The 27964-nt window shown below is 40.7% G+C and overlaps 2 protein-coding genes across 4 annotated transcripts in view; one reads left to right on the top strand and one right to left on the bottom strand.

Moving 5' to 3' along the window:
• The window catches only part of RHOQ (ras homolog family member Q), a 63086-nt gene extending 55221 nt beyond the window's left edge, over positions 1-7865 (top strand). Inside the window, exon 5 of one of the 2 annotated variants that reach the window (XM_072989283.2) lies at positions 195-7865. In XM_072989283.2, the coding sequence (XP_072845384.2) occupies positions 195-269 (75 nt within the window). In that variant the 3' untranslated portion in view covers positions 270-7865. The remainder of the gene's footprint in view (positions 1-194) is intronic. The other variant, XM_020796865.3, reaches the window with a different exon arrangement.
• Positions 2558-27964, bottom strand: part of PIGF (phosphatidylinositol glycan anchor biosynthesis class F) — a 45575-nt gene continuing 20168 nt past the window's right edge. For both annotated transcript variants that reach the window (XM_020796863.3, XM_020796864.3), the window contains exons 5-6: positions 18327-18435; positions 2558-2910 (exon numbers count right to left, since the gene is read on the bottom strand). In XM_020796863.3, coding sequence (XP_020652522.3) covers positions 2797-2910; positions 18327-18435 — 223 coding nt within the window. In that variant the 3' untranslated portion in view covers positions 2558-2796. The remainder of the gene's footprint in view (positions 2911-18326; positions 18436-27964) is intronic.

Here is a 27964-nt window from a genome sequence, read left to right as displayed (position 1 = left end):
TCCACAAAGGCAACACAGAGTTCCCCAGAATAAACTGGCAAATACTGCTTGGTTGCCCTATCTCCTGCTAGTTCTCACCTGTATTGATTCCCCCCCCCCCCCGGTCATTTTCCTGGTAATGACTGCTGATCTATGTTAAGCTTCACCTGCATTCACAGTTGATAATATTTAATCTCTTACTACAAGTACTCCAGTTGTCAGGCAGTAGGATGCATCTGGCTTCAAAGCAGTGGACTGAGGAAAGCCAGATGAAGAAGCCAGACCCTTGACATTAATCTCCCTTCATTAAACATCCTTCATCTACCAGGACCTACAGGTGCCATTTTGTGCATACTCATTTTTGCTCTACTGATTTCCTAGGACAGTTTGTGAAGAAATGGATGTCATTATTCCATGGATGTTGCTTTTCCTCTTTCGAAGAAGAGAAGCATATAAGTGTGACACAGACCTGTTCATTAACTTGGTATTTGTTTGTATCCCTGTCATTCCATTGATACAGCACATGATAAAATCAAAATAAAATAAAGCAAGCACTAAACTACTACCACATATAACATGCAAGTAAACTGGCAGCAAAGTAGATGTGTGTTATCATCTAAAATCACTGAAAATACTTTTAAAAAATGTCTGGGAGAATAACAATCTTCACCTGGAACCCATGTAAGCAACCAGGTGAGCATCTCTAGGAAGGGTGTTCCACAGATGGGGTGCAACCACTGGACAGGCCCTCCTTTTTGCAATTACACAGTTCAGCCCAATCACTGCTCTTCTTTGTTGCACAGCCTTAAAAAAATCTTTAGAATTTACAGAGTGCAATGGAATAAATTTAATTGTTGAGTAGTACTAGTGCTGTGAGCACCAGAGAAACACAGAATTAGAAAATGGGGAAATACAGGTGCGAATAGGCAAGGGAGAAGAAACTATGAACAAAGCATAAAGGAAGCAAAATAATGTTTGGTACATACATTAGAACAGGAACTGCATTTGATTTTTTTCCCTTCAGGACAAGTATGGCCTTCACAGTATAGATGACATATACATAAATCTTGATTCTGCCACCAGTATTTCTTCCCCAGTGTATTGTTTGAAGATGCTACATGTTTGTTTCATTTAAACAATCCTATTTGTATCTTATTTTAAATTAAAGTCAGTTAACATTAACAGCAATATCTGCAGATGAGTAGTAGGTTCATAATATCATCGGCATGAACCTGGCAGCTGATTTCAGCTGATTGCTGCCATGAGGTTTCAGAACCAGTTTTTGCAGAACTTGATATGCAGAGTAACTTTGTTACATCAGAGTACCATCATTCTGCTGCTCAAATAATGTTACATTTGCACTTTGTTCCAATGGACTGTGCATTCTTAAATTGAAAAAAATGTCTCTTTTAGGTTTCATTAGTGGAGGCCTTTTTGAAAAAAGCCGGAGTATCATATGGAGATGGGTGTTTTTGAGGGCAGCATTAAGCACAATGTAATCTTAGTGATTAATGATGCCCTTTTGGCTCATGAATGAAACATAATGTTAAACACTGCTAATTTCATTTAATACTTTTAAAAATAATTAACAAATAACTCATTGGAATTAAGATTATTAAATGCAGTAACAAAGTAGTTACAGATAATTAAAATGAATGACTATACCTTTACAGCATTTCCAATTTAATAGTGTTTCAAAATATCAAGCAAGGGATTCTGAGCTAACACAGCTACTTGTGTTGACAGATATTTCAGCCTGAGAATTTTAGCTTTCCCCAGCAGGGTGCTCTCCAACTCCCCTCATCACAACCTGCTGCTGGCTGAGATGATGGAAACTGTAGTCCAGCATGTTTGCAATGTACTATTGTAGACAAAGGCTGGATTAATCCTAAAAAAACCCCTGCATATAATTTCTTTCACCCACATTGCTTTCCTAAAATGTCCTATGAACACAAATTAAAATACACTAAAACTCCCTAGCATTTAATATGTTTCCTTCAGAAACAGAACCTAAAAAGCATTCTAAATTTGTTACTGGAAAAACAAAGTAAAGGAGTAACTTGTTTTCTTGGAGGATCAAGCACTTTAATGTTTTTTTCTACAGGGCAAAGATGACAGAAACAAACACAACTTTATGTTTCTATAAAAACAAAAGTCTTCTGGGCTTACAAATAGTGTTTGGGGAGAACTGTCCATAGTCTATGTAGCTATTAAACACATTTGTTTTCTTGACAGATAGGAGCCTACTGTTATGTGGAGTGCTCGGCTTTAACTCAGAAAGGACTGAAGACTGTTTTTGATGAAGCTATTATAGCCATTTTAACTCCAAAGAAACACACAGTGAAAAAAAGAATAGGCTCAAGATGCATTAATTGCTGCCTGATCACGTGAGGCCCCCTGGGACAGTGGCCATTCATACTGTGAATCTCCTGGTATCATGCAAATATACACTTTTTTAAAATGACAACAACGCCCTGCTAACAAATCATAGATCAATTGGGAAGCTGTTTTTTCAAGAATTGGCATTTGGTGAAACCCAGAGAGAGAAGGGGGAAAATGTATGAAAGAGCAGGCACCATCTGTTACAAATACTTTATTCAGACTGGAAGGAAAGCATAATCTCTCAGGGGTAACATAATTTAGGGCAAGTGACAGATGTATCATCATGTGGCTGTAGCATGCACACTGGGCTTCCAGAAGAGGAATGCTGGCCCAACAATGCTTTGAAGCTGTTTGGATAGCCTTCTGCTTTGACCACTGTCTCTGCACAGTCTTTAAAGAATCAGCACAACTACACACTTTCTCTCTTAGTGCCAGTTATCTGCTTTTGTATGTAAGCTGCTTCCTGTTCCAGTATATCCACAAAGGTGCAATGAGAAGGCCAGACACGTAACCAAAGGTGGCTCCAAGTGAACAGGATATGGGCCACACCTGGAAAAAGAGAATGTTACATTAGGAAGAAAAGTTGTTAGGAAGAGAAAGAAATACTTCACTTCCATCTGTCTCCTTGACTATGTGATCAAAATAAGAATCCCAAAATGTGGTACTGGATATACTGCAGAGCCTGATTTGCTTTCTTGGAGAATACCAGAAGTTTTAACTGGTCACCATGCATTTCTTACAAACGCTAATGTATGGTTTTTAAACTCATGTACATTAAAAATATAAGTAGGCTTCTGGCTGTTGCAGATGCCACTTGAAAATTGTGAGAACCAGATGGGAAGATTGTGGAGCGTTTTATGTGCCAGTTTTTGTTTATGGCCAGAGCAATTTGTGTTCTAACTTTGCAATTAGCCTGCTATTTTTTAAGTACTGGATATTAAAACACACTCTATTGCTTCCCCCTGCCTTAACCCCCCAATGACATTCTTTAATTGCTGAATTGCTATGGCAGAAACTTTAACAGCAAAGCACAATTGACTGAAACATACAAAGGGAACGTATGAACCACAAAGAAGAACAAGGTACAGTTGATGGTACAACAATAGGAGCTGCATCATGAACGCTACGACAGAGCTTGGAAAAGGCAGTTATTTTGGACTACAGCTTCTAGACTCTCCCAGCTTTCAGTAGAGAAGATGCCTGTCTCCCAGAGAGGGAGAGTTCTAGCCACCTCCCATGCTTTTTTCCAGTGAAAGATCTGGGAATGCCTCAGGAATGACCCTGTGGAGATGCAAAGTCTAGGACGAGTCATTTTTTGGACAGCACTTTGCTGAATCGTCCAGTCAGCCATGCACAAATTGCACACATCATTGATTGCTTTTAAAAACCTGAATCTAAGAACTATGATGAATCAGATGAAGGGTTCCATTCTAATTCCAGTATTATGTCTCCAACAGTGACCATCCAGATGTGGTTAGGGAGTTTCTAAGTAGAGCAGGGTACGATAGTTACATAATGAGCCTAAACAAGGGTCGTCATCTAGTTTAAGCAGTCTGACCTGATCAGTTATGTCTGCCTACATCTGCAACTGAAAAAAATGATGTTTGTGTAAAGGCAAACTCCTCCTTGTGTTCAGCCGATACATGCATGTCACAGCAGACACCATCTTAGTGGAGGTACCTACTTCAGAATGTGTATTGGGGGTTGGGCTGTTCTATGGGGAGATCTGCTGTCTAGTTTCTATATATTTTTAAAATTAACATGGTAGAAACCAACGTGATACCACTTCAGCAAACTTTTAGTCTCCAAAGTTTGACTTTTTTAATGGATTAATCCACTAAAAGTTGCAACACTGGTAAAAATGATGGTGTTGCATTAGGAGAATGTTGCTTTAGGTTCCAACGACTAGGCAAATCATAGATTTTTTTTAATTGACCAGAGAGATATTCTGAGTACAGCTCTTCCTTCTTGGAATTGTGAGACAACACAAGCTATATTGTGATATCATTTAGACGGGCAACAAAGGATAGGTGAGCTGCTTGAAATGGAAGGAGTTAAAGGAGTAATGTAAACTCTGAATGACCCAATTGTGTGGTTGGACTTCTCTGTCCCTGCTGCCAATACTGTTAGCCCACTGAATCTCTGGAGGCTGTGTGGGTGACTGCATAAGGAAAATGAAATGTCAAAATTTCAATGGAAATAATTCCATTCATCTGTTGCAGTGGTTCATAGTTTACCAGACACAGTAATTTTACATAGCTCCACTGTAGAACCTTCGCTTTGCTGCTCAGCACAGTGATATCATACCAGTGCAATGAGGTGGGCAGGCTTGTTGGCATAGTGCAGTTCCCCACAACTAAGGAAGAAATTGGGCATGATGCTGGGGGGGGAGGCAATCTCTTGACAAATGTTAGCACTTTCTGCCATTTTGACATTCATGAAAATGATGTAGTTTAAGTGTTTTCTTCAAAGAAGATTCAGATTTGACACAGTATTAAGAACCAAGTAAATACTAAATCTGAAATATTTGAATGAATATTTTTAAGAACACTAAATTGGTGGAATAAACTAATCATACTTAACTTTTGATCTCCTTGAAGATCAAATTTAATCAAAGCTTTAAATAGTTGCACAAATGCAGAGCAGGAAAATTAAAAACATTTAACATCACCAACTTATTCTAACACCCTCATTTTATTTCTGTTTAGCTTGTTTTTGTAAAAAAATGTGGATCTTATAAATGCAAAATGTGGTGGAACACTGCTTGGCTGTCAGTTCTCCATAACTACAATAATTAAGAATTATAATTTTAGAAAGAACGGTTCTTATTCAAAATGTTAATTATGTGACAAATAACCAATTCTGTACTAGTATACTGCTTTATACAGTTACATACAAATTATCCTGGATCTAAGATTAGAAGCATGCACCACCCAAGGCTGGGATGAAGGAACAATTCTGTATGGCATACTGTGGCCTTCTCATTTTGCCATCATTCTATTCTGGATTTCACCAGTGTGTTACCTTATATTGTATGCATTTTAAGATGAGGTGTTATCAGATATTTGATACAGTTTAACAGTGAGTTGTATCTATTCTGAACAGAGATAGGAAATGTTAATTTTTTTCGATTACAATTCCCAGAACGTCCCAAGCAGCATGGTATTAGAATGTAGCATATAATGCAGTGTCCTCTTAGAATTTTAAGAATGCAGACAATGCTCAGACATCCCAATCCGTTTATGGGGCTAGAATTATTTTGAGAACTCAGGCAAGATGGAAAACTTTATTGCTAGTCAATTAATGAATATTCTGGCAAAAAGTAACACTGATTCTTGTGGAAAAGGAAAAGAGTCGGCTCCAGGCTTGAAACATGCTGGCTCAGAGCTAAAGCCTGGAAATGTTACTTTTTGGATTATAATTTTCAGAATCTCCCAGATTTGTGATTCAGAAAGAGCGTTTCCAAGCTCAATCCCAAAACATCACTGCACAAAATGTGAATTTAAAGCTGCAGATTGAATAAGGAAGCAGAATGATGGTAGCTCTAGAGCCAGTAGAGTCTAGCGCTGCTATTTTGTACACTGTGAGAATGCACCATCCTTGCGATGCTTCTGCTATTCTGAGACAAATATTCCCTTAATGTTTATAACAGGCACAATTCAAATTCTTCTGTCCTCGCTGCCCTTTTTGTTCAAGCTAGACAGATGGGAAAATAAAGAGCTGAATTGTCTTTCATTCCCTGGCTTTTAGCACCTGTTGCTTGCTTGCAATACACAAACTACAAAATGAAGTATTTGAGAAGGGGGGGGCAGCAGGAAAAAATATTAGTTTCTTGTTCTAGTTTCTCCTTGCAACCATGAATCTATTTCATGTTGCCCATGTCACATTAAGCCAGCTTTTCTTTTGCTATTTGAAATGTTAAGATTTAGTCTTTCCATACTTAAGTTTCACATTCCTAAATGTGCACATTTAGTACTACATTGTGTTATCTGGGGGTCTTTAGGAGTGTAGCAAAGATGACCATCATCTTTTCATAAGGTGCCTTAGGTACTCTTTATTGACCTTGCTTCAATCTTCTATCCGTGGTCTTGGAAAGACCACAGCTTCACTCCATTACTGTTGCTTTTGAAACCAAAGATTTGCTTATTTCCCATCTGTTAACACAGCACCACGTATCTTCTGCAAAATGTCGAAGGACTTCAGATAGTGTACATCTCACGCTAGTCTGTTGTATTTTGTGGCCTGATCAAGGCTTCTGTTCCACCAGAAAACTCCATTCAAGATAAACTCAATTTCTCCAGGAACTGACCAATCATTAGACAAAAATAAAGAATAACCTGAGCAATGATATTGTGGTGTTTGAATGGAAAACTCTGTAATATCTTTAAGTCTCATTTCTGCTGAGAAGACAAGGGAAGAGGATGTATGATTGAACGTAACCATGTATTCTCTTTATAAGTGAAATAGCTTGCTAAATGTCTAATGATTATCACTGTTGAGATAAAACCACTCTTAGTTGTTCAACACAAAGGGTTGATGTAAGCAGAAGCGTTTAGTTCTGACAACCACAACTTAGGAAAGCAACCAAGGGCTCACATGCTCCTGTTCCTCTCAACTTAAGGCAGGACTGAGCAAGTTCCAGGGGCAGCACGCAAAATGGGATGTGACTAAAGGCCACTTCTAGTTTGAAAAAAAGTAAATGTTCTGATAGAACAAACTATCAGGAAACATCTTTCTCTAAAGAACTGCTGTTCTTGGAGGTTTCCAGGAGTGCTAATTCATTTAACCCACTGGTTCTTAACCTTGGGTTACTCAGGAGTTTTGGACTGTAACTCCCAGAAGCCTTCACCACCAGCTGTCCTGACTGGGGTTTCTGGGAGCTGCAGTTCAAAAGCATCCGAGTAACAAAGGTTAAGAACCACTGAACCTACCCATATATTTGGAGGGTGATATCTAATGGATTACAAAACAGTTCTGTGAGCCCCCATGAATCTTGCTGTTCTTAAAAAGGATATATGTTGGCAACAGTGAATAACATTTTGATGAAGATTGACTTTAATTCCCTGTGTAACCAGGATTAATTCATTGGAAAGCCTGCTTAAATAGGCAACATGATTAGCTATAGGTACAATGAGCAATGAGTGTCCAATCAATGAAGAAAGGGAATTTGTTCAGACAAGAAATGAATCCTGTGGCCTACACTCCTTTTTCTTAACTGTGGTTAAAAAAACTGGGTTTTTTTCAGTGTGAGCTGGTCTGAAGAATTTCAGGACACAGTAGAAGACTTAACAGTGCTCAGAAAAGCCTTCTGGATCTATAACCTTTACCACTTCTACTTTATAAATCAGTATCTCATATTTTTGCCATTTCATCTCTATTGATGGTTGGGATTTTTTAAAATGGAACTTGCCAAATGTTACTGTGCTGATTAATACAGCCTTTCTTTTTCTTTGCTGGAAAAAAAATGCTTTCTGAATCAGAAAAATAAAAATAACTCCTCCCTCTGTCAGCATTATTCAACTTTTCATAACATGTAGTCATCACTTTTCTATTTCCCTGCACCTCTTTCTATTATAAACACCCATAGCATTGTAAAAAATACGAAGAGCTGTTTTTGGTCTTTTACATGGTATCTTCAGAATGTTTTTAGATGTAAACAGTTCAGACAGAGATGATGATTCTAGACCAGGACTCATCAACACTTGCTGATGGGAGTGTCGCGCAAGTGTGACACACCCACCTCTTGGGTGAGCCCGGCCTTGAACGAAGAGGAGGTGGCTTTGCCATGGCGGCCTGCTCGAGCCTGGAGGACCTCAAGTTGACGGGCAGAGTGCCAGGCCTTCTGGGACAAGGGCTTCCGTGCCCCCTTCGCTGAGTACGCTACCGAGGTGGCGGCCCTGGAGCGCCACCGGGGCATTGAGGCCCGCTTCCTCCTCCCGGCTCCTATCTGGGCAGGAGGCCAGCCCATCGCAAGAGTGGCTGCAAGGGATTTGCTGGCGTTCTGGCTCGGTTGCTTATCCTCCCCTGACCTGGGGAGAGCTCCACCACCTGCCACCGCCGCCTCCAGCTGAAGTCTCCTACCTGGCGGGCCTCCCTATCTCCTCCCCTCCTCACAGGCAGAGGCCAGGTCGATCCCAGTCCCTCTGCCTGCTTGGGGTTGCGCTGCAGTAGCTTGAGGGCTCCGATGGGGCAGCCCAGGAAGAAAGAGGGGGAGGGAGGCAAAGCTGCAGCTTTGTCCGGACCATTGATGAGGGTGAGAGGTCTGGGCAAAGCCAGAGCCACCCAGCCAGCTCAGGGGAGAAAGGTGGAGCATCAGATGCATGCATGGAGGCAGCGACGGTTCACTCCCAGCCAGCGTTGGGGGTCATTTCCCGCTCATGCTAATGGGGGGAGGGCGCGCCTGAGCCACTGCTACCTCAACTCTGTGCAGGAACCGATGTCTTCCACCTAACAGGCGCATCCTGGGCCCAGCCCTCCTGCCTCTCTTCCCCAAGGCCTGGATGGACCCTCTGTGGCAGTCACAAGCCTGCACCCCCTTGCCTTTCCTGCAACCGGCAGCGGCTCAGCTCCTCGTGGCCGGGGGCCAGGCAGTGTGGCAGGGACCAGCAGCTGCTGCCGGAGGCTGAGCTGCCCCCGGTTGCAGGGAAGGCAAGGAGTCCAGGCTCATGACCGCCACTGACTCCGCTGGATCTCTTTGAAGAGCGCACACCCAGAAGAGCCAGGCTACTCACCCCCATGTGGAGGACTGGAGGCACCGACTTAGTTGGTCAGGCTTCGTCCCCCCACCGGCAGGGCAGTGGCGTCCTCCTGCAGTTCTCAGGTGGAAGCGAGGTCATTGCCCCAAGAATCCCAACTGCTTCTCACCACCACCACCACTGCCCCATCCCATTGCTCTCTCCAGGTGTCGTTTGCTCCTAGGAAACCCGATTGATCAATAAGGGCACACGCTCCTGGGTGGCTGGCCAAGAACTTTGCCTTCCTCGTCCTCCCCCGCTCCGCGCAACCTGAAGGGAAAGCAGCAAAGCGGAGGAGAACTTGCTGTGGGCTTTATACAGGTGAATCCAGGAGTTAGAATTCCCCACAGCCAAGGTGCCTGGGATCCGTGTGGCTGGTGCAAAGCAAACATGGGGTGTATTCACGTGTAAAAGAGTGGGAGGGAGAACGTTTGGTTACATTGACAATCGGGGGGGGGGGGGCAGAAATCCCACTGGATTTTCCTTTCCACTGATCCTCCTGTTCCTCCCACCCCCGTGAGCACCAAGTTTTTCTTGAGCTCCCTCCCTCATTCATTTTCCTTTCCCCTCCCTCCGTCCTGCTGTTCCTCCGCTCCTGCCATCGAGGCAGTGGCGCACGCTGCCTTTGAATTGAACATTTTTCCGCCGCGGTCAAGACGGGGGTGGGGTTGGGGGCGGCTTTTTGGGCTTCGGTCGCTCAGGTCTTAGGCTGGCCGCCTGTGAGGGTTGGGGGGTTGCAACAACAGGATCACCTCTGGATTGGAGCAGACACAGGAGAGAGGCATGTGTGCCTGGGTGTGTATGCAGGCACGTCAGTTGGCTGGCCAGCTGCTGCGAAGTCCCGAAGAGGTGTGTTTACCGGAGGTCTCCTCCAGCGCTTGAGAATGACCCCTTTCTTTCCACCTGGGCATGAAACGGCTTGTCGGTCCCTCCAACACACCCCTCCACAAGCGCGACATGCCCACCCATGAGCACGGAGGCGTCCCCCCCACCGGTCCGCACACAGAGCCCGCACCCCCCGAACCAGTCCGCAGTCCGAAAAACATTGGGGACCACTGGTCTAGTCAGTAAATAAACCTTGACACATGCTATGGCTTTGTTTTGGGAAGATTTAGGGCTAAGAACCACAGAACCGCACGTGCAAAACAGGAGCTGCAAAGTAAACTCAGGAGATATTCAGAAGCAGTCTCCAGTAAGAGTGATTTTTAAAACAAAAAATCTCAGTGGGCAAACAAAACCCCTGGGCCTATACAAAGTACTTCTTTGGATCCTGGCCACCAGCTGAGTGATATTTCTAGGAGGTTTTATAATACTTCTTGTCATATTGGCTAATAATTTATGCAAAATCCTTTTGCTTAAAGTAATAAATTAAGCGAGACTGCTCACCTACAAAAACCCAATCTTTGGTCTCATTCTCTCCCTCACAGTCATATACACAATGACATGAGATCTATAAGCTATAGAAATAGTTCACCCATTGATGAGACTCACCAAATGGCATGCTGTTATCCAAAAAAAAAAAAAAAAAAAAATGGGGGGGGGGAAGCTGACTGGGAGGCAGAAGTCCCAGCCATCTTGTTTCAATAGTTATACACACTTCCTGCTAATACGGCAGTGGGAATGGCCTGAAAAGAGTACTGCACTTGAACAGATAATGTAAGTCTATGAATTCAGCTCTCTTGCAATCCAAATCTGATCTTCCTAATTTCCTATGCAATGAATATTGCTTGATCTCCCAGCAGTGTACAATTCCACCCACCCAGACTAAAAAATAAAAATATCTTTCCTAATGTTTAGTTACAGTTAATATGAGCTTTATCTAAAATACAGTGGTATTTGTGGTCACATTTGGCTTTTTGTTCTGTGCACCGCTGAAGTACAGCCCCCATGAACTCCGAAACTGAATTCAGTTCTTGGGCTGAAAGGGATACTCCACCTTCTTCTACAGCTTTTCACATTTCCTCATCCCTACACTTAGCATATGGCTTAAATGTTCAAAGCAGAAATATGGTCTAAGACAGTGGTTCTTAACCTTGGGTTACTCAGGTGTTTTGGAACTGCAACTCCCAGAAATCCCAGCCAGCACAGCTGGTGGTGAAGGCTTCTGGGAGTTGCAGTCCCAAAACACCTGAGTAACCCAAGGTTAAGAACCACTGGTCTAAGATATTTTGGTATCTAAAGGAAAGGACAAGGCAGTGTCCATCTCCCTGCCACCAGTTTCACCTACAGAAGCCAAAAAGACTTGCTGCTGAATTTTCAACACTGGTGATGAGACAGGATCTTCTCTCTCCCTTTAGGAAAGGAGGCTAGGCTTAAGGCATGCAGGGCAGGCTGCATGGAATATGCAACCTTGTCCTCCAATTATATGAGTTAAACTAGAACAGCTCATTCTGTTTCTCTCCTAAGATACCATGTAAGAAAAAGATCAAAATACAGTTAAGACTATATTTTTTACCCCTTCCAAGGCTGATGTGAACAGGAATCACTATTGGTTTGAGAACTAGCAGCAATGCCTAGAGGCTACTCTTCCAGCTGCTGTTGGACTGCAGTTCCCATCAGCTACAACCAGCATACCCCATGGTGAGGGATAATGAAAATTGCTGTCCAAAAAAAAAAATCTGTATGGTCATGCTTTACTACCCATGTCTTTGAATGACAGCTTTTAAGTCTTCAGTCCCACCAGATAAGAGGCTAAGCATCTCACCGATTAGACCATGATATTTCAAGAGTTAATCTGTTCTACTTCTAAATGCTGTTGAACAAAATTCTACAAAGCATCTCAAGGATCACACAACTGTCAGTCTCAAAGGAATCCATCCAAAAGAAAGGCAATGATTTAAAGGAAAAATATGGGGGGAAAATATGTCACTGGTTATGTAGATTTGGGATTTCAGATCTAGTAATTTGCCTTGCAGAAATACCATAAAACACATGAAAGGAGAAAAATGAAGCTAGAAGTTACAGCATTATGTCTGAGCTACCAACCTATTTCTAGAAAGTAGTGACATTTAGCTTAATAATTATTAATGGAGAAAACTTTCTATTTTCATAAAATTAAATTGTATTTACACGTTAATTTCATATCTCATACTGCACTCTAAAGAGAGATCTTTACATAAACTATACTTTTTTTCCTGAAGCCTGCAGTTTTTTGTGCCAAATGCTGAATTTGAAAACTCCTGACCTTACCAAAACACTGTTCAGAAACAAAACACTATGGAGTTCCAGAACCTAGGAAAGCCACAGAAAAAGACCTTTCTCATGTCCTTGCTAGATAGACCTCAGAAAGTAGCAGAACCAAGGAAACTGTTTCCCCTGAATCTGTCAAAATCCCAGAAGGCTCAAAGAGAACAGGCTTTATCAGATAGCATTAACTTTGGGCAGGTGCCTTAATTACCTTTAGAAGTCTCTTTACTTAGCACAACAGGACTGTTTTTCTTCTTACTGCTGGTACAACAAAACTCCCATGCCTCTTGTCCAAGGACAGTTTTAACTGTGCTTACTTGCTTGCTTATACTTGTCGTATCATTGAAGGTATGCACAACAAACTGCAGAGTCTAACTTGCAAGTTGTTTGTTTTCAAATCTATTTCTGTTTCCTTGTTTGGCATCAAGCACAAGTATAATAAAAATTACGAGCACAAGCAGTTCCTAGTTTTTGCTGTAACAGACATACAGTTATCTCCATGGACCTAAAGAGCTCACTCACAACCCCCTGCTTTCCATTGAAACTGCAAAGAATTTGCAGAATTAGATCCCACTTAGGATGCTGTCTCTTTAAAAATAACAATTACTCTTCTTAGGGCATCCATACACTTCCTCCCTTTTCTCCCCCACTGCCCTTTCTTCCATTCAGACAGGATGCTGCTTTCAAACTCAGCTATTGTCCAGTCTATGTCCTGACTTCCTGTCCTTTCTAATTCTACTACTGATGGTATGCATGTGAATTTGCAGAAAAGTGAAATACAGAAATACAGACTTAAGTGTAACAAAAGTAAGACCCAGTACAGACATCTGGACTACAGAATGGTTAAAGAATGTAATTAATGCAACATTTTAATCTGTTTCCCATTATTAACAGATCCAGTTTATTCCCTATTGTCTCTGTACATCACTGCAATTCAAAGCAGGTTTTAAAATTTGAAAGGCTTTTTAGAAACTCTAAAATGACATTCATAGAATCACAGAACCATGAAGTAGGAAGAGACCTATAAGGCCATAGAGTCCAACCCTTCCTGAGTAATGTAGGAAAACAAATCAAAGGATATCTGTCCGGCAGTTGTCTAAATTTCTCTTGAATGCCTCCAGTGTTGGAGCACTCACCACCTCTCAAGATAGTTGATTCCACAGCCATACTGTTCTAACAGTTAGAAGGTTTTTCCTGATAGTCCACTGAAATCTGGCTTTCTGTAACTTCTGCCCATTATTTCATGTCCTGCAGTCTGGGACGACCGAGATCCTGCCTTTCCTCTGCATTTGAAAAGTGTAATCATATCTGCCCCCTCAATCTTCTTTTTTTCAAGGCTAAACATACCCAATTCTTTCAGTCTTTCATCATAAGGCTTGGTTTCCAGACCCTTAATTATCCTTGCTGCCCTCCACTGAATTTGTTCCAATTTCTTGGCATCCTTCTTGAAGCGCAATGTCCAGAACTGGACACAGTACTCAGATGAGGCCTAACCAGTGCCAAATAGAGGAAAACTAGTACCTCACAGGATTTGGAGACTATACTTCTGTTAATACAGCCTAAAACAGCATTTACTTTTTTTGTAGCCACATCACACTGTAATAGCTCATATTCAGTTTGTGATCCACAACTCCAACAACTTCTTGCTCACAGTGTTGCTGAGCCAGGTATCCCCCATCTTGTAACTGTGTTTCATTTCTTTTTCCTAGATGCAGTACTTTGCACCTATCCCTGTTGAATTTAATTCTGTGATTTTTCAGCCCAGTGCTTAAGCCTATCTAGATCATTTTGAATTTTGTTTGTCTTCCAGGGTGTTAGCTATTCCACCCAATTTTGTGTCATCCACAAATCTGATTAGCATTCCCTGTATCCCTTGATCCATGTCATTAATAAAAATATTGAATAGCACTGGGGCCAGGACCGAGCCCTGGGATACCCCACTTGTTACCTCCTCCCAGCTGGGAGAAGGAGCCATTAATCATCACCCTTTGAGCAGCTTTCTGTAGCCAAATGTGTATCTGCCTGATAGTTGTTCTATCCAGCCCACACCTAGTTAACTTGCTAAGCAGGATATCATGGGGGATTTTGTCAGAAGCTTTACTGAATTTAAGATATACTATGTCTACAGCATTCACTCTGTCTATCAGGGCGGTTACCCAATCAAAAAATTAGAACATATTAATCTGGCAGGATTTGTTCTCGACAAATCTGTGTTGGCTTCTAGTTACTGCTTTGTTTTCCAGGTGTTTGCATAGTGACCACTTTATAATCTGTTCCAGAATTTTCCCTGGGATTGATATCAGGCTGACTGGTCTGTAGTTCCCAGGTTCCTCTTTTTTGCCCTTTTTGTAGACAGGGACAACATTAGCCCTCCTTCAGTCATCTGCACCTCACCCATTTCCTATGATTTCAAGAAAATGATGGAGAGTGGTTCTGAGAACTCTTCAGCCAGCTCCTTGAATACTCTTGAATGTAGTTCATTCGGTCCTGGAAATCTGAACTTCATTTCCTTGACTATTGTTGGCATCCTTCTTGAAGTGCAGTGTGTCAAGTATTCCTTGACTATTTGTTTATCAATCTCCAGCTGCAATCTTGTCCCATCCAACTGCACTTGACATTTGTGCAGAGGGTCATAGTCTGTCCTTTGGGAAAAGACTGAGCTAAAATAGGAATTGAGAACTTCTGCCTTTTCTTTCTCTTGTGTCCTCATTTTTCTGTCTCCACTGAGTAGCTGAGCCACTGTTTTTCTTTGTCTTTTGTTACACACATACCTGAAGAATGCTTTTTTATTGCTTTTAGTGTTTAGCTAGCTTCACCTTTATTGCTTTTTAGTGTTTAGCTTTTAGTGTTTTTTTATTGCGTTTAGTGTTTAGCTTAGCCCTCCATCCCAAAAAGCTTTTGCCCTCCTAATGCCATCCCTGCAATTCTTTGCTACTTGTCTGTACTCTTCTTTTGTGGCCTGGCTTTCTTTCCACTTCCTATATGTGTCCTTTTTTGTTTTCGGGTCCTCTCTGAACTTTTTGTGAAGCCACGCTGATCTTATTTGCTGCTTCCCATCTTTTTTCCTTATTGAAATTGTTGGTAGTTGAGCCTATAGAATTTCCTTCTTTAGAAGTTCCCATCCTTCTTGGACTCCTTTTCTTGTCAGTATCTCCTGCCATGGGACCTTACTAATCCTTGTTCTGAATTCACTGAAATTGGCTTTTTAAAAATCCAGCATATATGTGTGGCTACACTCCACTCTGGTTTCCTTTGAAATCAAATAATTCTAGTAGAATATGGTCACTCTTGCCCAGAGTTTCCCTTACTACCACTTCCTCCACCAAGTTGTCTTTTGGTTAGAATCAAATCAAGAATAACTAGTCCTCCAGTTTCTTTCTCTACTTTTTGTAGGAGAAAATTATCAGCCACACAAGCGAGGAATTTCTTGGAAGGGTCATACGTGGTAGAATTTGCCTCCTAACAGGTATCAGGATAATTGAAATCTCCCATCACTATTAAATCGTGTCTCTTTGAAATCCTTGCCATTTGTTTTTCAAAAGTTTCATCAGCATCCTCTCCTTGACTGGGTGGTCAGTAGTAAATGCCAACTCCCATGTTCCTTTTGTTTTTTTATCCCAACTACATTGATCCAAATGCTCTCAATGGGCCAGCCAATCTCCTCCTCCTGTATTTCTATGAAGGAATGTGTATTTTTCACAAATACTGCAACTTTGTGTCACTTTCTATTCCTTCTATTCTTTTTGAACAATTTATATCCTTCAATTGCTGTATTCCAGCCATGGGAGCCATCACACCAAGTTTCAGTTATTCCTATCAAGTCATATTTACCCTCCTGAGCTAAGATTTCCAGTTCTTCTTCTTTGTTTCCCATGCCACTGGCATTTTTATATAGACACCGGAGACTGTGTGATTTGTGGCCTGCTTTTCTTTGTACATTTTATATATATTATTATTAATGTTATTACTGAACACTATTAGAACTATTTGGTCCATTCTTCTTATTGTGCGTAAGACTTCATCTATCTTTACCTCTGTGCTTGTGTCTCCCTCCCCCCTTCAAAGTCAGTTTAAATTCCTCCTGATGAACTTCATGCTGCGGCCAAATTCATTCTTCCCAGTCTTTATGAGGTGCAAGCCATCTCTTGCTAAGCAGTCCATCTTCCAGGAAGTTTAGCCCTCTGTCCCAAAAAGCAAATCTCTCACTGACAGCATTAACTGACAGCAACACTTCAGGCTGCTGAATTTACATCATTCCAACAGTCTTGCAAGCTTCACATTTTCTCCATAAGCAGCAAAAGACTGAATTGTGCCCAGACTCTGGCTGAACACTGCAAAGCAGGTTTTCAGTGCAACGTTTGTGGCCACTTCATTTCTGCAAATCAATGGTGACCCAACAGCCATTTCAAATGCATTTTGTTAAGTGCTTTTAATGGAAATAAACTGCAACACCCCAGGTCACTTTCTCAAATGTTGTAAGAGCACATTGTCCCTATGACATCAGTGGCCATAGGCTGATTGTGGACTGAAATTTAAACATCATTAACAAAAAACAAAGCCATATTTGTGCCACGTGAACCAGAAAATATTCTGGCACACCTGCAACCCACACTGTTCTCTCTCTCTTGCACTGAAAATAGCTTCATCACCTTTCAACTGATAGTAGAAAACATTCAGCCAAACTGTCCTCCAGGGCCTTTTTAGTGGCTGCACCCAGATAATATAATCCCCTCCTCGAGGAGGCCCTACCCCTGCTACCATTTTGTGTTTTGTATAATTTGTGTTTTTATCTATATTTAAGGCCATTTTACTTTGCTTTGTTTTCAGTTACCTTGATTTAGTCAATGATACTACACTGTTACACTGCTGAACTGGTTGTGGCTGCTGATATATTTTTCCATAATGGATATTTATTACTGAATGTCACCTTTATAGTCCTTCTGAGTTGAACAATAAAGTACACATATTATTTTATTTTATCCAGCTCTCCTTTAGACAAACACCAATTGATATTTCACAAGATGTTAAATAAAATGTATTTGAAAATGGAACGGAGTGAAGAGGAAATCCAAAAAAGCCATATGACATTTGTGAAATAAAGAGATAGCTAAACATCTCAAACACTGCTTAACTTCAAACTTCCAAATGCATAATTTCAGTAGCTGAAATCATTGCTCAAAAGTGTCACAACAGCCACTAGATTAGCTGGCTTGCAAGAGAGATAGGACAGTTTTTGGAGGGCATTTATCAGTGGCCATTTTGAAGAATCATTAAAACTTCATCGATAAATATGGCATAACTCTGGAGACCAAAATATGTAGAACAGATGACAGAAAAGGCTGCTACCTCTGTGTCCCTCACATAAGTGTCTCAAAGGGATTTGGCCAGCACTTCTTAGAAGTGATCTGATCCTGCAATGTTAGTAATATCAAGGTACTGCATATATTCGAGTATAAGCTGACCCAATATAAGTCAAGGCACCCAATTGTACCACAAAAAACTGGCAAAACTTATTGACTTGAGTATAAGTCGAGGGTGGAAAATGCAGCAGCTACTGGTAAATTTCAAAAATAAAAATAGATACCAATAAAATTACATTATTTGAGGCATCGGTAGGTCAAATGTTTTTGAAGATACTGCCCTTCTGAGCTGCGAGACACACTTCACTGCCTGCGGAGGGAGGACTCATACCAGATGCTGCGCTTATCTACTGGTCTGCTGCTGCGTAAAGGATGGAGGGGGGCAGAGGATGGAGGAGGAAGGTTGGAGGAGGAAGGTGGGTACATAGAAAATGAAGGAGGAGGATGGGAGTGTCCTGAAACGGAAATGCAGTGTACTTAACCCAGGTCATCGGAACACCCACAGAGGCTGCAGGCACCCATAGATGAGCGGGGGAGTCTGGAGAATACCCGCACTGCAGGGGAGAACCTGTAATTTTAACACTGAATCGAGTATAAGCCGAGGGGGTGCTTTTTCAGCAAAAAAAGTGCTGAAAAACTAGGCTTATACTTGAGTATATACAATATATAATATAGAAAAACCAACCTGCCATGGTCGATCCCAGTCCAGAGGAATAGGAAATGCTCCAAACCATGCACCCACCACACTGCACATAGTTGTAATCTGCAAGCTGTTATCCCAGATGGACATAGCCCTGAAGAAATGGAACAAGTCCTCAGTGATGTTTAAAAATGTACATGCATTTTTTGGAGTGCAGAAATTTACCTTTTAAAAGTTTTTTTTCAACAGTTATCACCATACAGCTCAAGAAAGTACACCAGAGCTTGGAAAGTTTCTTTGGACTACAGCTCTCATAACTGGAATGGCCACGCTTGCTGGGAGATTCTGAGGCTGTCATCCAAATAAGTACTATTTCCAAGTTCTGGTTATCAGTGTAGTTTCAATTTTTAAAATAAATCTTTGCTTTCTCATGATTTAAACATAATTAACTTGAAATGCTATAAACCATTGGCCTGTAATATAAAACACATGAGGTCACATGCCTCCTATCATCATAAAAGTAACAAAAAACAGTTATTACACCATAAAAGTTGTCATCCCTCGTTAAGTTACAAGCATAATGTAACTTAGTTATTGTACTTTTTACAAAATGAATTAAAGATGTCGTTACTTCCAAATTCTGATTTTTCATTTATTTATCGCATTTGACCCGTCTATCCAAGGCTGTAAATCTAAGAAGTTTATTAGGAAATATCTCCCATAGAACTACAAGACTTACTTCTAAATGAGCCTCGTGGCGCAGTGGTTAAAACGCTGTACTGCAGCTAAAACTGTGCTCACGACCTGGGGTTCAAATCCCAGGTAGCCGGCTCAAGGTTGACTCAGCCTTCCATCCTTCCGAGGTCGGTAAAATGAGTACCCAGCTTGCTGCGGGGCCAATGTGTAGCCTGTATAATTAAAAATTGTAAACCGCCCGGAGAGTGCTTGTAGCGCTATGGGGCGGTATATAAGTCCAATAAATAAATAAATAAATAAATAAATAAATAAATAAATAAATAAATAAATAAATAAATAAATAAATAAATAAATAAATAAATAAATAAATAAATAAATAAATAAATAAATAAATAAATAAATAAATAGAGCACATCTAAGGCCAGCCTGCAAGACTGTAAAAACTACAAAACATGAGCCACATTTACAAACATCCATCTAGTCCTCAGTACATATAGAACAGTACTGAGATTAAAAACATTCAATTATGTTCAATTAATTTTTTAAGGTTAATTATTTCTACTTAACCCAGCATTCACTCAGGGCATCTTCTCCTACCTAAACTTGATTGTAAAGACAGCTGGATGGTTTGCCAACAGGAACCCATTTAGGGATAGTTTGAAATTCTATCTTTTCCAGCAGTAGTGCCAAGATATTCTCTCTCTCTCTCTCTCTCTCCTAAACAGCTGCCTCTCTGTATTATTTGAAGGTGTTTATGAAAATACTGCCATTTTGACAGGGTTTCAGAACATACATTTCTGGCTACTGTTTTATACTGGTACTTTTGGGTTATACTGCTACTTAGAATAATTACATGTCATCAACTTGATTTCAACTTATGGCGACCATTTCCAAGTTTTTCTAGGTATATGGCACTCTAAAGCAGATCACCATTCCTTTTTTCTGTGATGCTCTAGCCAAGGCTACAGAGGCTGGCTCTTCTCCTGGTAGACACACTAAGCAATGGAATTCTCAGTCTCTGGCTCATCAGGCAGATACATATCCAACTCTCTGAGCTATCCAGTCAACACTGCTGTTTATATTGCTACAGCTGGAACATGCTTGTAGAGCTTTGGGGTCTTCATCTTACTGTCATAATATTCTTCTAGCTGTTTTCATAATATTTTGGTCTCAGAAAATATTTCGTGTTCATGGTTTTATGGACTGTGCATCTTTAGGGAAAAAAGACTGGTAAACCAGCCTGCCATCATCTTGTAGACTCTGGCTGAAATCCTGTTAGTATAGTATGTTGCACCACAGTAGACCCATTGAATCAGCAGGAATTTGGTAAGTCATCTCCTCTTTAGACATAAATGCGTCTATTCTACGTGGAATTTATTATGCTAAAGTAAGTCGCAACTAAGGTAGGCCTATTTGAATCAATGGAACTTACAGAAGAGTTGATTCACAAACCCCTACTGATGCAATGGGCCTATTCTAGTGCAACTTACATTGAGCAACAACTCATACATTCTCCATCCTTTTACATGCAATACTCAAGCAAGATGGTGGCCTATAACATGTGTTGTGTGTTCTTTTGGACAAAACAGCTGAGGCGGACCTTGCCAAGTGGGACAAGGCCCACCCATTTCCTTAAAGGAAAATAAAATGACACTAGCACTTCTACCATTCATAGATTTCAGGTGGCACAATGGGCCATCCTACATACTCTCAGGGTTCCATTATGATTCACTGCTACCAGACTGCAGTTTCTTCTACGAGGTTATCTTTTTAATTTAAGATCAAGCAGCGCCCCAACAGCTCCAGGCTGATAAATTTTAGTCTCAGTGAGAAAATCTGGGTTCAAATAATTAATATTTAAGCAGGTGTAAAATGCAGACACTGTGAATTAACATCACCTATACCCAAACCAGTGCTTTCTCAGTAACAATTCCCATCAACTCACCCAGCAAAGCCATACTTGCTGTGACTGGAAATACAGCCCAACATTTTGGAGTGAAGCTACATGAAGAACCTTGCATGATGGTTTGCACATTATGAGAAACATGTATATGAAGAACCAGCAGTGGCTGCTGCTTCCTGGAGCTGAAGCCATATGTCTCTCCACATGAGCCTGATAGGATTTATGCTTATTTACATCAAGAGCTGGAATTTATTTAACAATCATTTAGTTTCTCTCCAGGCCTGCTAAAAACCAGTTACTGATGAATATATGAATGGGACAGAATGAAGGTTGGCAAATTCTAGATATCCATACTACACCGGGGGGGGGGGGGGGACAAGATGCACAATGCCCTATTATTAAGTAGAGTGAGGCAACAATTCTCAGGCTGGTGTCATGAAAAGACAGTAAACCATTAGATATTTAAGAGATCAGGAGGGGAGAGAAATCATAAATAAATACTTTGATAAATCAATAGTATACTTTGTTATTCCATTTTTTTCTGGAAGAGGTGCTTATTGGGATTTTTTGGTCCTGGCGAGATTCGGGTACTATGCACCAGACTTGGGTAGGAGTGCCAGCTGCTATTTTGCATCGTATCCCAACATGTCTGGAGTTGTCCTCAATCAGGCAGACTATTTGGGACTGATCCTTGTTTCACAAAATGCACCTGCGCAAAAATGTCATGTGACTTTCCCTGTTCAGCTTATCAGCAGATAAGATCAATGCCAGGATGAAGCACAGTCAACAACTGAATTGGGAAAGTGGAGTACAGCAGAACTGTGGTATCTACAAGGGATCAGTTCCAAGCCCCACTGCAGACACCAAAAAATATGGAGGTATCAAACATGATACACTGTATGATATCTGGCTCTCTCCAGTGACCAGGTCTGGTATATACACCATGGAAATACATATAAATAGGTATTTCTGGGGTTGTTTTTTTCAGCCAGCAGATGAATCATCAAGATACTGATCCCGCAGATAGAGGGGTCTTACTGTATGCAAAAGAATCCTTATTGTTGCAGCATTTAAGTCACAGAACAACCTGCCCAGGAAACCTGCCTGGGCCCATATCTATAACAATTCAACCTACACCATTACAGCAGGCTATTTTTTCCCTCCATTTCTTCACCAGGGTGTTTAGAAAATATACTTTTATGGAATACAGGTCCCAGAATCTCCCAGACAAGCAGCAGGATTCTGGGACCTATACTCCATAAAAGTAACTTTCTCAAGCTCTTATTTGACTATCATTTTTCCTAGCTCTTTCAATTCAGTTTTTCCCTGCTGCTTTGCTTATTTATGGATGAGATTTTATTTCATGTTGTTCGTACTTAACTGCACTTAACTGCACTTGTTTTTACATTTTGCTCTTGCTTGCGGCCTCAAGCATTCTACAAGAATGAAAAACAACATATATTTTTTTAAAAAAACAGCCCAGAAGATTTGAAGCATACCGTTGCAGACAAATGTATATGTGCATGTACAGAAAACTGGCCAAAACATCACACTGAACTAACTTCTGCCATCTCTTGTTGGAATTCTGCCATCTAGAAATAGGGGAAATATCTTTAGCAAGTCTATTGGTACAGTTTGTATCAATTAAAAACACTGGCAAATGAAGGAGTCATGATGATTCTTGGCTGTCCCAGAGAAAGCAGCTTTAGAGCTCCTAGTGCTCCATGTTTACAAATACTTTGCCATCTGGTGCAACATTATTACAGTGATTGCATGTGCAGAAAGAGAGCAGCCACTCTTCTACATCAGAAGTGTTCATGACAGACACAAGATACGCCAAATCACAAGGTTGGAGCAGCACTTTAAATTCCAACCCTATACTGGCGCCTACAAAATCAACTCCATCATAAACAAGCTATTGTGAAGACTGTGAAGACTGCAAAGGAACATCTCTTGCATTCACCTTATTCTTCGCTTTTCCCAGCTATAATATTTGCACTAACAACCAAGTATGGCCAAGAGGAAAACAAGGAGACTAAAGCAACTAAAAATAAAAGGTTAATTTTGTACATTAAGACATGCATTGCAAAACCATAGCATATAGCAAAAATCTTAAAATGTTATTGGTTCATTAAGCTTCTGTACCTCAGTGTGAAAAAATGACATCTCCTTCAGGACCTTCCCTAGTTCTTTTGTGGCTGCCCTCATAATTCTCTATCTCCTTTTGATTTCTGGGTTGCAGTTCCCATTTCAGTTAACTGTTCAACAATGGCATAGATTTAGGGGGAAAAAAAGATTTACTTCTCCCCAGCGTTAAATTTATGTAATTTTTCTGTAGACATTATTTTTGGTTTCTTAATGTTCAATTGCAAATCTGATTTCTCCTAATGATGTTGTATCTGCAGTGACAGCTTATTTTACTTTAGAAAGCAGTGGGAATTGGCAGAATCCTATATCATTCTCCCATCCTCTCCAAGCCACTCATTCTCATTCAGACCATGCATTTGGTCCACCCTTCCTAACTCAGAGAGGGAAAATAACATTATAGGTAACTCACCATGGGTATGTCCCACTATTAACCTCCCATGGGTCAAAGGTTTTGAGAATTTTGGAAGAAAAATTTAAAATATTTTATTAGTTGGAATGCCCATAATGGTAATGGTATGTGCTCTCTCCTCATCTCCTCCATTTTTGTTTTTGCTACAGAACACTTTCCTAGTGTACAGATGATGCACAATGGGATGAAGACTTCTTTTCTGGGTAGCTAATTTAGAGTATAATCTGATATAGCACTGGTGGATGAACATTTTGCCTACACAGACATCATTGTTGTACAGTATCAGATTGTACTCTAAATGGACATAGACAAAATGTTTACCCACCACTGCGGTATCAGATTGTACTCTAAATCAGCGACCCAGAAAAGAAGGCCTCACATCATTTTGTATCATCTATACACTAGGAAAGTGTTCTACAACAAAAGGGAGTAATGGAGGAGTAATGAGAGAGCACACCTGCAAATACAGCATGTGCTGTTCCTGTACATGCAAACCCTGATAGCCACCACTGACCATTAGGGGCATTCCAACTAAAACAATATTTTAATTACATTTGTTTCTTCTTTCCTCCCAAAGTTCTCGAAGTAGTTGGAGACCTGAGAAATACCAGATCCATTTAGGCATCCTTAATCATGTTTTTTGAACACATGAGGAGCAGAAAGTGCTTACTCTGCCTCCTCTGTCATCACTTTGCATGCACAGTTCTGAAGAAGAGAGTTTTTTTTTTTAATCCATGGAGACTCTCCCTGCAACTCAGCATATGGCGAAATCAGGATTCTGGCTTGGGTGCAAAGCCTTCGTTGATAACACAAGCTCTCTTTTCGAACAAACACTTTCAGTGTGACCAAGGTGACATGGAGAATGTGGGGTTGGCACTCTTCCCTTCTTACATGCCAAATAAACATAATTAAGAATGTCTGAATAGAGTTGACAAGAAAATAGAGAAGGAAAGCAAGGCTCAAAAGAGTCAGTTAATAAGACCTCTAGAAGAAAAACCAAAATAATTTCAAGGTACAGTACTTTAAAAGAGGACTAGGCAAAAGGCAGACCTGAATGTACTGACAAGCTCTGGCTGAATCAAAGTATATGGGAAAGTAAGCAGCTGGGAAATTTGTCCTCTTCCCACTGGTTTAAGGCAGGCACATACAAGGGCATAGAGGACATGGGCAGACCACTTCCACCATAGGTTCCAGGGGTTCAGCATGGTAGAAGGCAGGCCTGGGGTTTCACTGGCTGTGGCTTCCATCAGACAGGGTGGATACAACACCTCCAACTCTGTTTGAAAACTTCAGCACACCAAACTAAGGTCTGTTCCAAATTTTGCAAAGCTGAATGTTTTTGGGGACATCAACAGAAAAAAGAGCAAAGCATAAACCTTCCAACCCCACAAGAAGGAATTATGCACCAATTTATATTACAGAGTTAGCATCGGGTCCAATTTTCACAAGCATATGCACTGTCAACTATAAACTCAGTGTCTCCAAGGCTAGGAAATGCAACATAAACACTTAGTATGAAGGTAGGAAGAAGGAAAGCCTCAACAGAATTGCCAGTTGCTTGCTGACAAAAGGCAAGGTTTTCATTAAGATATGGTTATATCCAACAATGACTGAACAGCCTTGCAAAGAGCATTTTTCTACTGCCATTAGGACTGACAATCTTATGGCAGCATTTCTTTCCCCACTGTGAGCTTCTGACAGCTAATCATTAGCACAGTGGCACCAGTTACAATCCCAAGATGTTGGAACACTTATAAAGGCCAGGAGTGTCAAACACAGAGAGAAGAAAGGAACCCTGCTGAGGAACCATTTAACGCAGCATGTGACTTACTTACGTAATTCTCTGTGTAGTGCAGCATTTCTGGGCAAACACTGAAAGCTGTTTCCATTCTTTAAAACAAAGGTAGGAGACCATTCAGGACTCCCCTTCCCTACCAAAAAATTGAGATCTCAGAATAGCTGATATGTCTAAGAAGTGAATAAAAACCCAAAGCAGACCCGGTTGCTAAATAAAAAACTATGTACAGTGGTGCCTCACTAGCGATTGCCTCGTTTAATGATGTATTCGCTTAGCGATGAGGTTTTTGGAGCGATTTTGCGCTCCGTTTAGCGATGTTCCCTATGGGGAAAATTCACATAGCGATGTTCAGGACCTTGCCTCGCTTAGCGATGACAGTTTTAGGTCCCCTGTTTTGCTATTTTTAAAGTGTCTTAAAAGGTTCAAACACGGTTTTAAATGCTTGGGATCATTAGTGCACCTTCTAAAACCTTTGCAAACTTAATTTGGCTTTGTTCTGAGTCTTCGTTAATCTTTGGTGAATTCCCCCCCCCCCATTGGAAAGCACTGAACTCCAGGTTTGACAGCTGTCAAACCTGCAGTTCAATGCTTTCCAATGGGGGAGAAAGAAATTCACCAAAAATTAATGAAGACTCAGAACAAAGCCAAATTAAGTTTGCAAAGGTTTTACAAGGTGCACTAACGATCCCAAGCATTTAAAACAGTTTTTGATCATTGTAAGGCACTTTTAAAATTGCAAAAACGGACATCGTAAAACCATTGAAATGCATTGAATAGGCTTCAATGCATTCCAATGGGGCAAACATTGTATCGCTTAGCGATGTTTCCTATGGCGATTTTCGCTTAAGGACGGCAATCCGTTCCTATTAGAATGGATTATCTGGTTTTCAATGCATCTCTATGGGAAAACGTGTTTCGCTTAGCGATGTTTTCCCATAGCGATGTTTTTTTAACCAATTAAAATCGTTAAGCGAGGCACCACTGTATTTGGAAGTGAGGGAGGAAATAAATATTGTATATCATCCGCTGCCTCTACTGAATTTGCAGTAGTATATTCAAAATATAAGCCAATTTCTGGCTACCACCATTGGCTTCATTGGGATGTAACACTACCAGTTTATTGTGACACAGAGAAGTCACAGCAAACCTTACCTTTGTATGCTTTTTGGCTTCCATTTCTGCAGCTTTTTGTGATATCCAACTCCAGAAAGATGTATTTAATCTTAATTATGGTTAATTGTTAATGGCAAGAAGCCAATTTCATACTCCACTTTGTGAAAATGACTCACTTTCACTAGGGTTCAAGGTAACCATAGTTTAGGGTTTAGACATACATTAAAGTGGCTAATTTAAAACAAAGTTTTATGATCTTCTCCTCATTTCCAAATCAGAGGTTTCATATTTGTTGATGACTATAATGTCTTTTTCACTTTTCTTTGACTCAGTTTTCTTACTGTAAGTGCTGCTTTGCTCAAAGTTGATTATGAAAAAAATTAAACTTTTTCTAATGTTTTGGTACATTGCTCAAAGAACAACTCCTATGAGGCAATGAAGAAATAAATTAAAGAAAAAATATAAAGCTCAAACATTTGTATTACATTGATGTTACAGCTCAGGAGAAGCAGACTTGATTAATTTGTGTATTTATTTGTTTAATTAGAACCTCAAGAGTCACTTGGATTAATTTGTGTAATTATTTCTTTAATTAGAACCCCAAGAGTCACTAACCAAGACCCGGAAAGAATGGGTGCAATAGATACAAGGGGTATATAATGGGAAGTTGCTTAGAGACAGCACTTCTACACTCAGAGTTATTGGACGGTCACGTCAAGTACAGGTCCCCAAGCCACTTTCAACTCTGATTTATGACTCCAAGAAGCTATTAAGTATGACAGCCGCCACACTCTGGTAAGTACCGTATTTTTCCATGTATAAAACAACACTTTTTCCTTAAATATTTTTTTTTTAATTGAGGGTCATTTTATACATAGAAGGCAGCTCTTTGCCACTGTCTTTTGCGAAGGCATGGGGCTTAGCAAAAAGGAAGGGGAGGCATTTCTCTCTTCCTTTTTGCTAAGCTCCATACCTTCTCAAAAGGCAAGGAAAAGCGGCAGTCACTTTGAAAACTGCTTTCCTTGCCTTTTGCCAAGGCACAGGGCTTAGCAGAAAGGGAGCCCTTTGACCCCTCCTTTTTCTAATTTGGGGTTAGAAAAGGGAGGGTCATCTTATACATTGGGTTGCCTTATAAACAGAAAAATACGTTATGGTTAAACTACATGAGAGGCTATCAGAGGCAACTTTCAAATAATGAACTTATTGGCCACCATGATCATCCTGGAGGCAGCAGCATTTTCAGTATTATACCAAGGTGGAGATAACAATGATTAATACTGTTTCATCATATCAGGCAAAATTAAAAGAAACAGAACATGGACAAAAACATGTGGCACTTTAAAGACAAACTACATTTTAATGTGAGCTTTCATGGATCACGTCTATGTTCTTGTTTTGTTTTGTTTCTTTGGATTTTGCCTGATATGCTTGTACAGACCAACCCGGCTACCTCTTATAAAGCTTCATCATAGTTACCTACAAGCCACAGACTATCTGTTAGAACAGTAATAGCATTGCAATCCATAAGGCAAAGGGGAAACTGACACATTAGAGCTCCCAAGAAAAGCCAAAATGGCGGAAATAAATAATCAAATGGCCCGCAGTCGCCAGCAGAC

This window comes from Pogona vitticeps, chromosome 1, assembly GCF_051106095.1.
Source record: "Pogona vitticeps strain Pit_001003342236 chromosome 1, PviZW2.1, whole genome shotgun sequence".
Classification (NCBI taxonomy): domain Eukaryota; kingdom Metazoa; phylum Chordata; class Lepidosauria; order Squamata; family Agamidae; genus Pogona; species Pogona vitticeps.
This window is presented reverse-complemented; position numbering and strand designations above follow the sequence as displayed.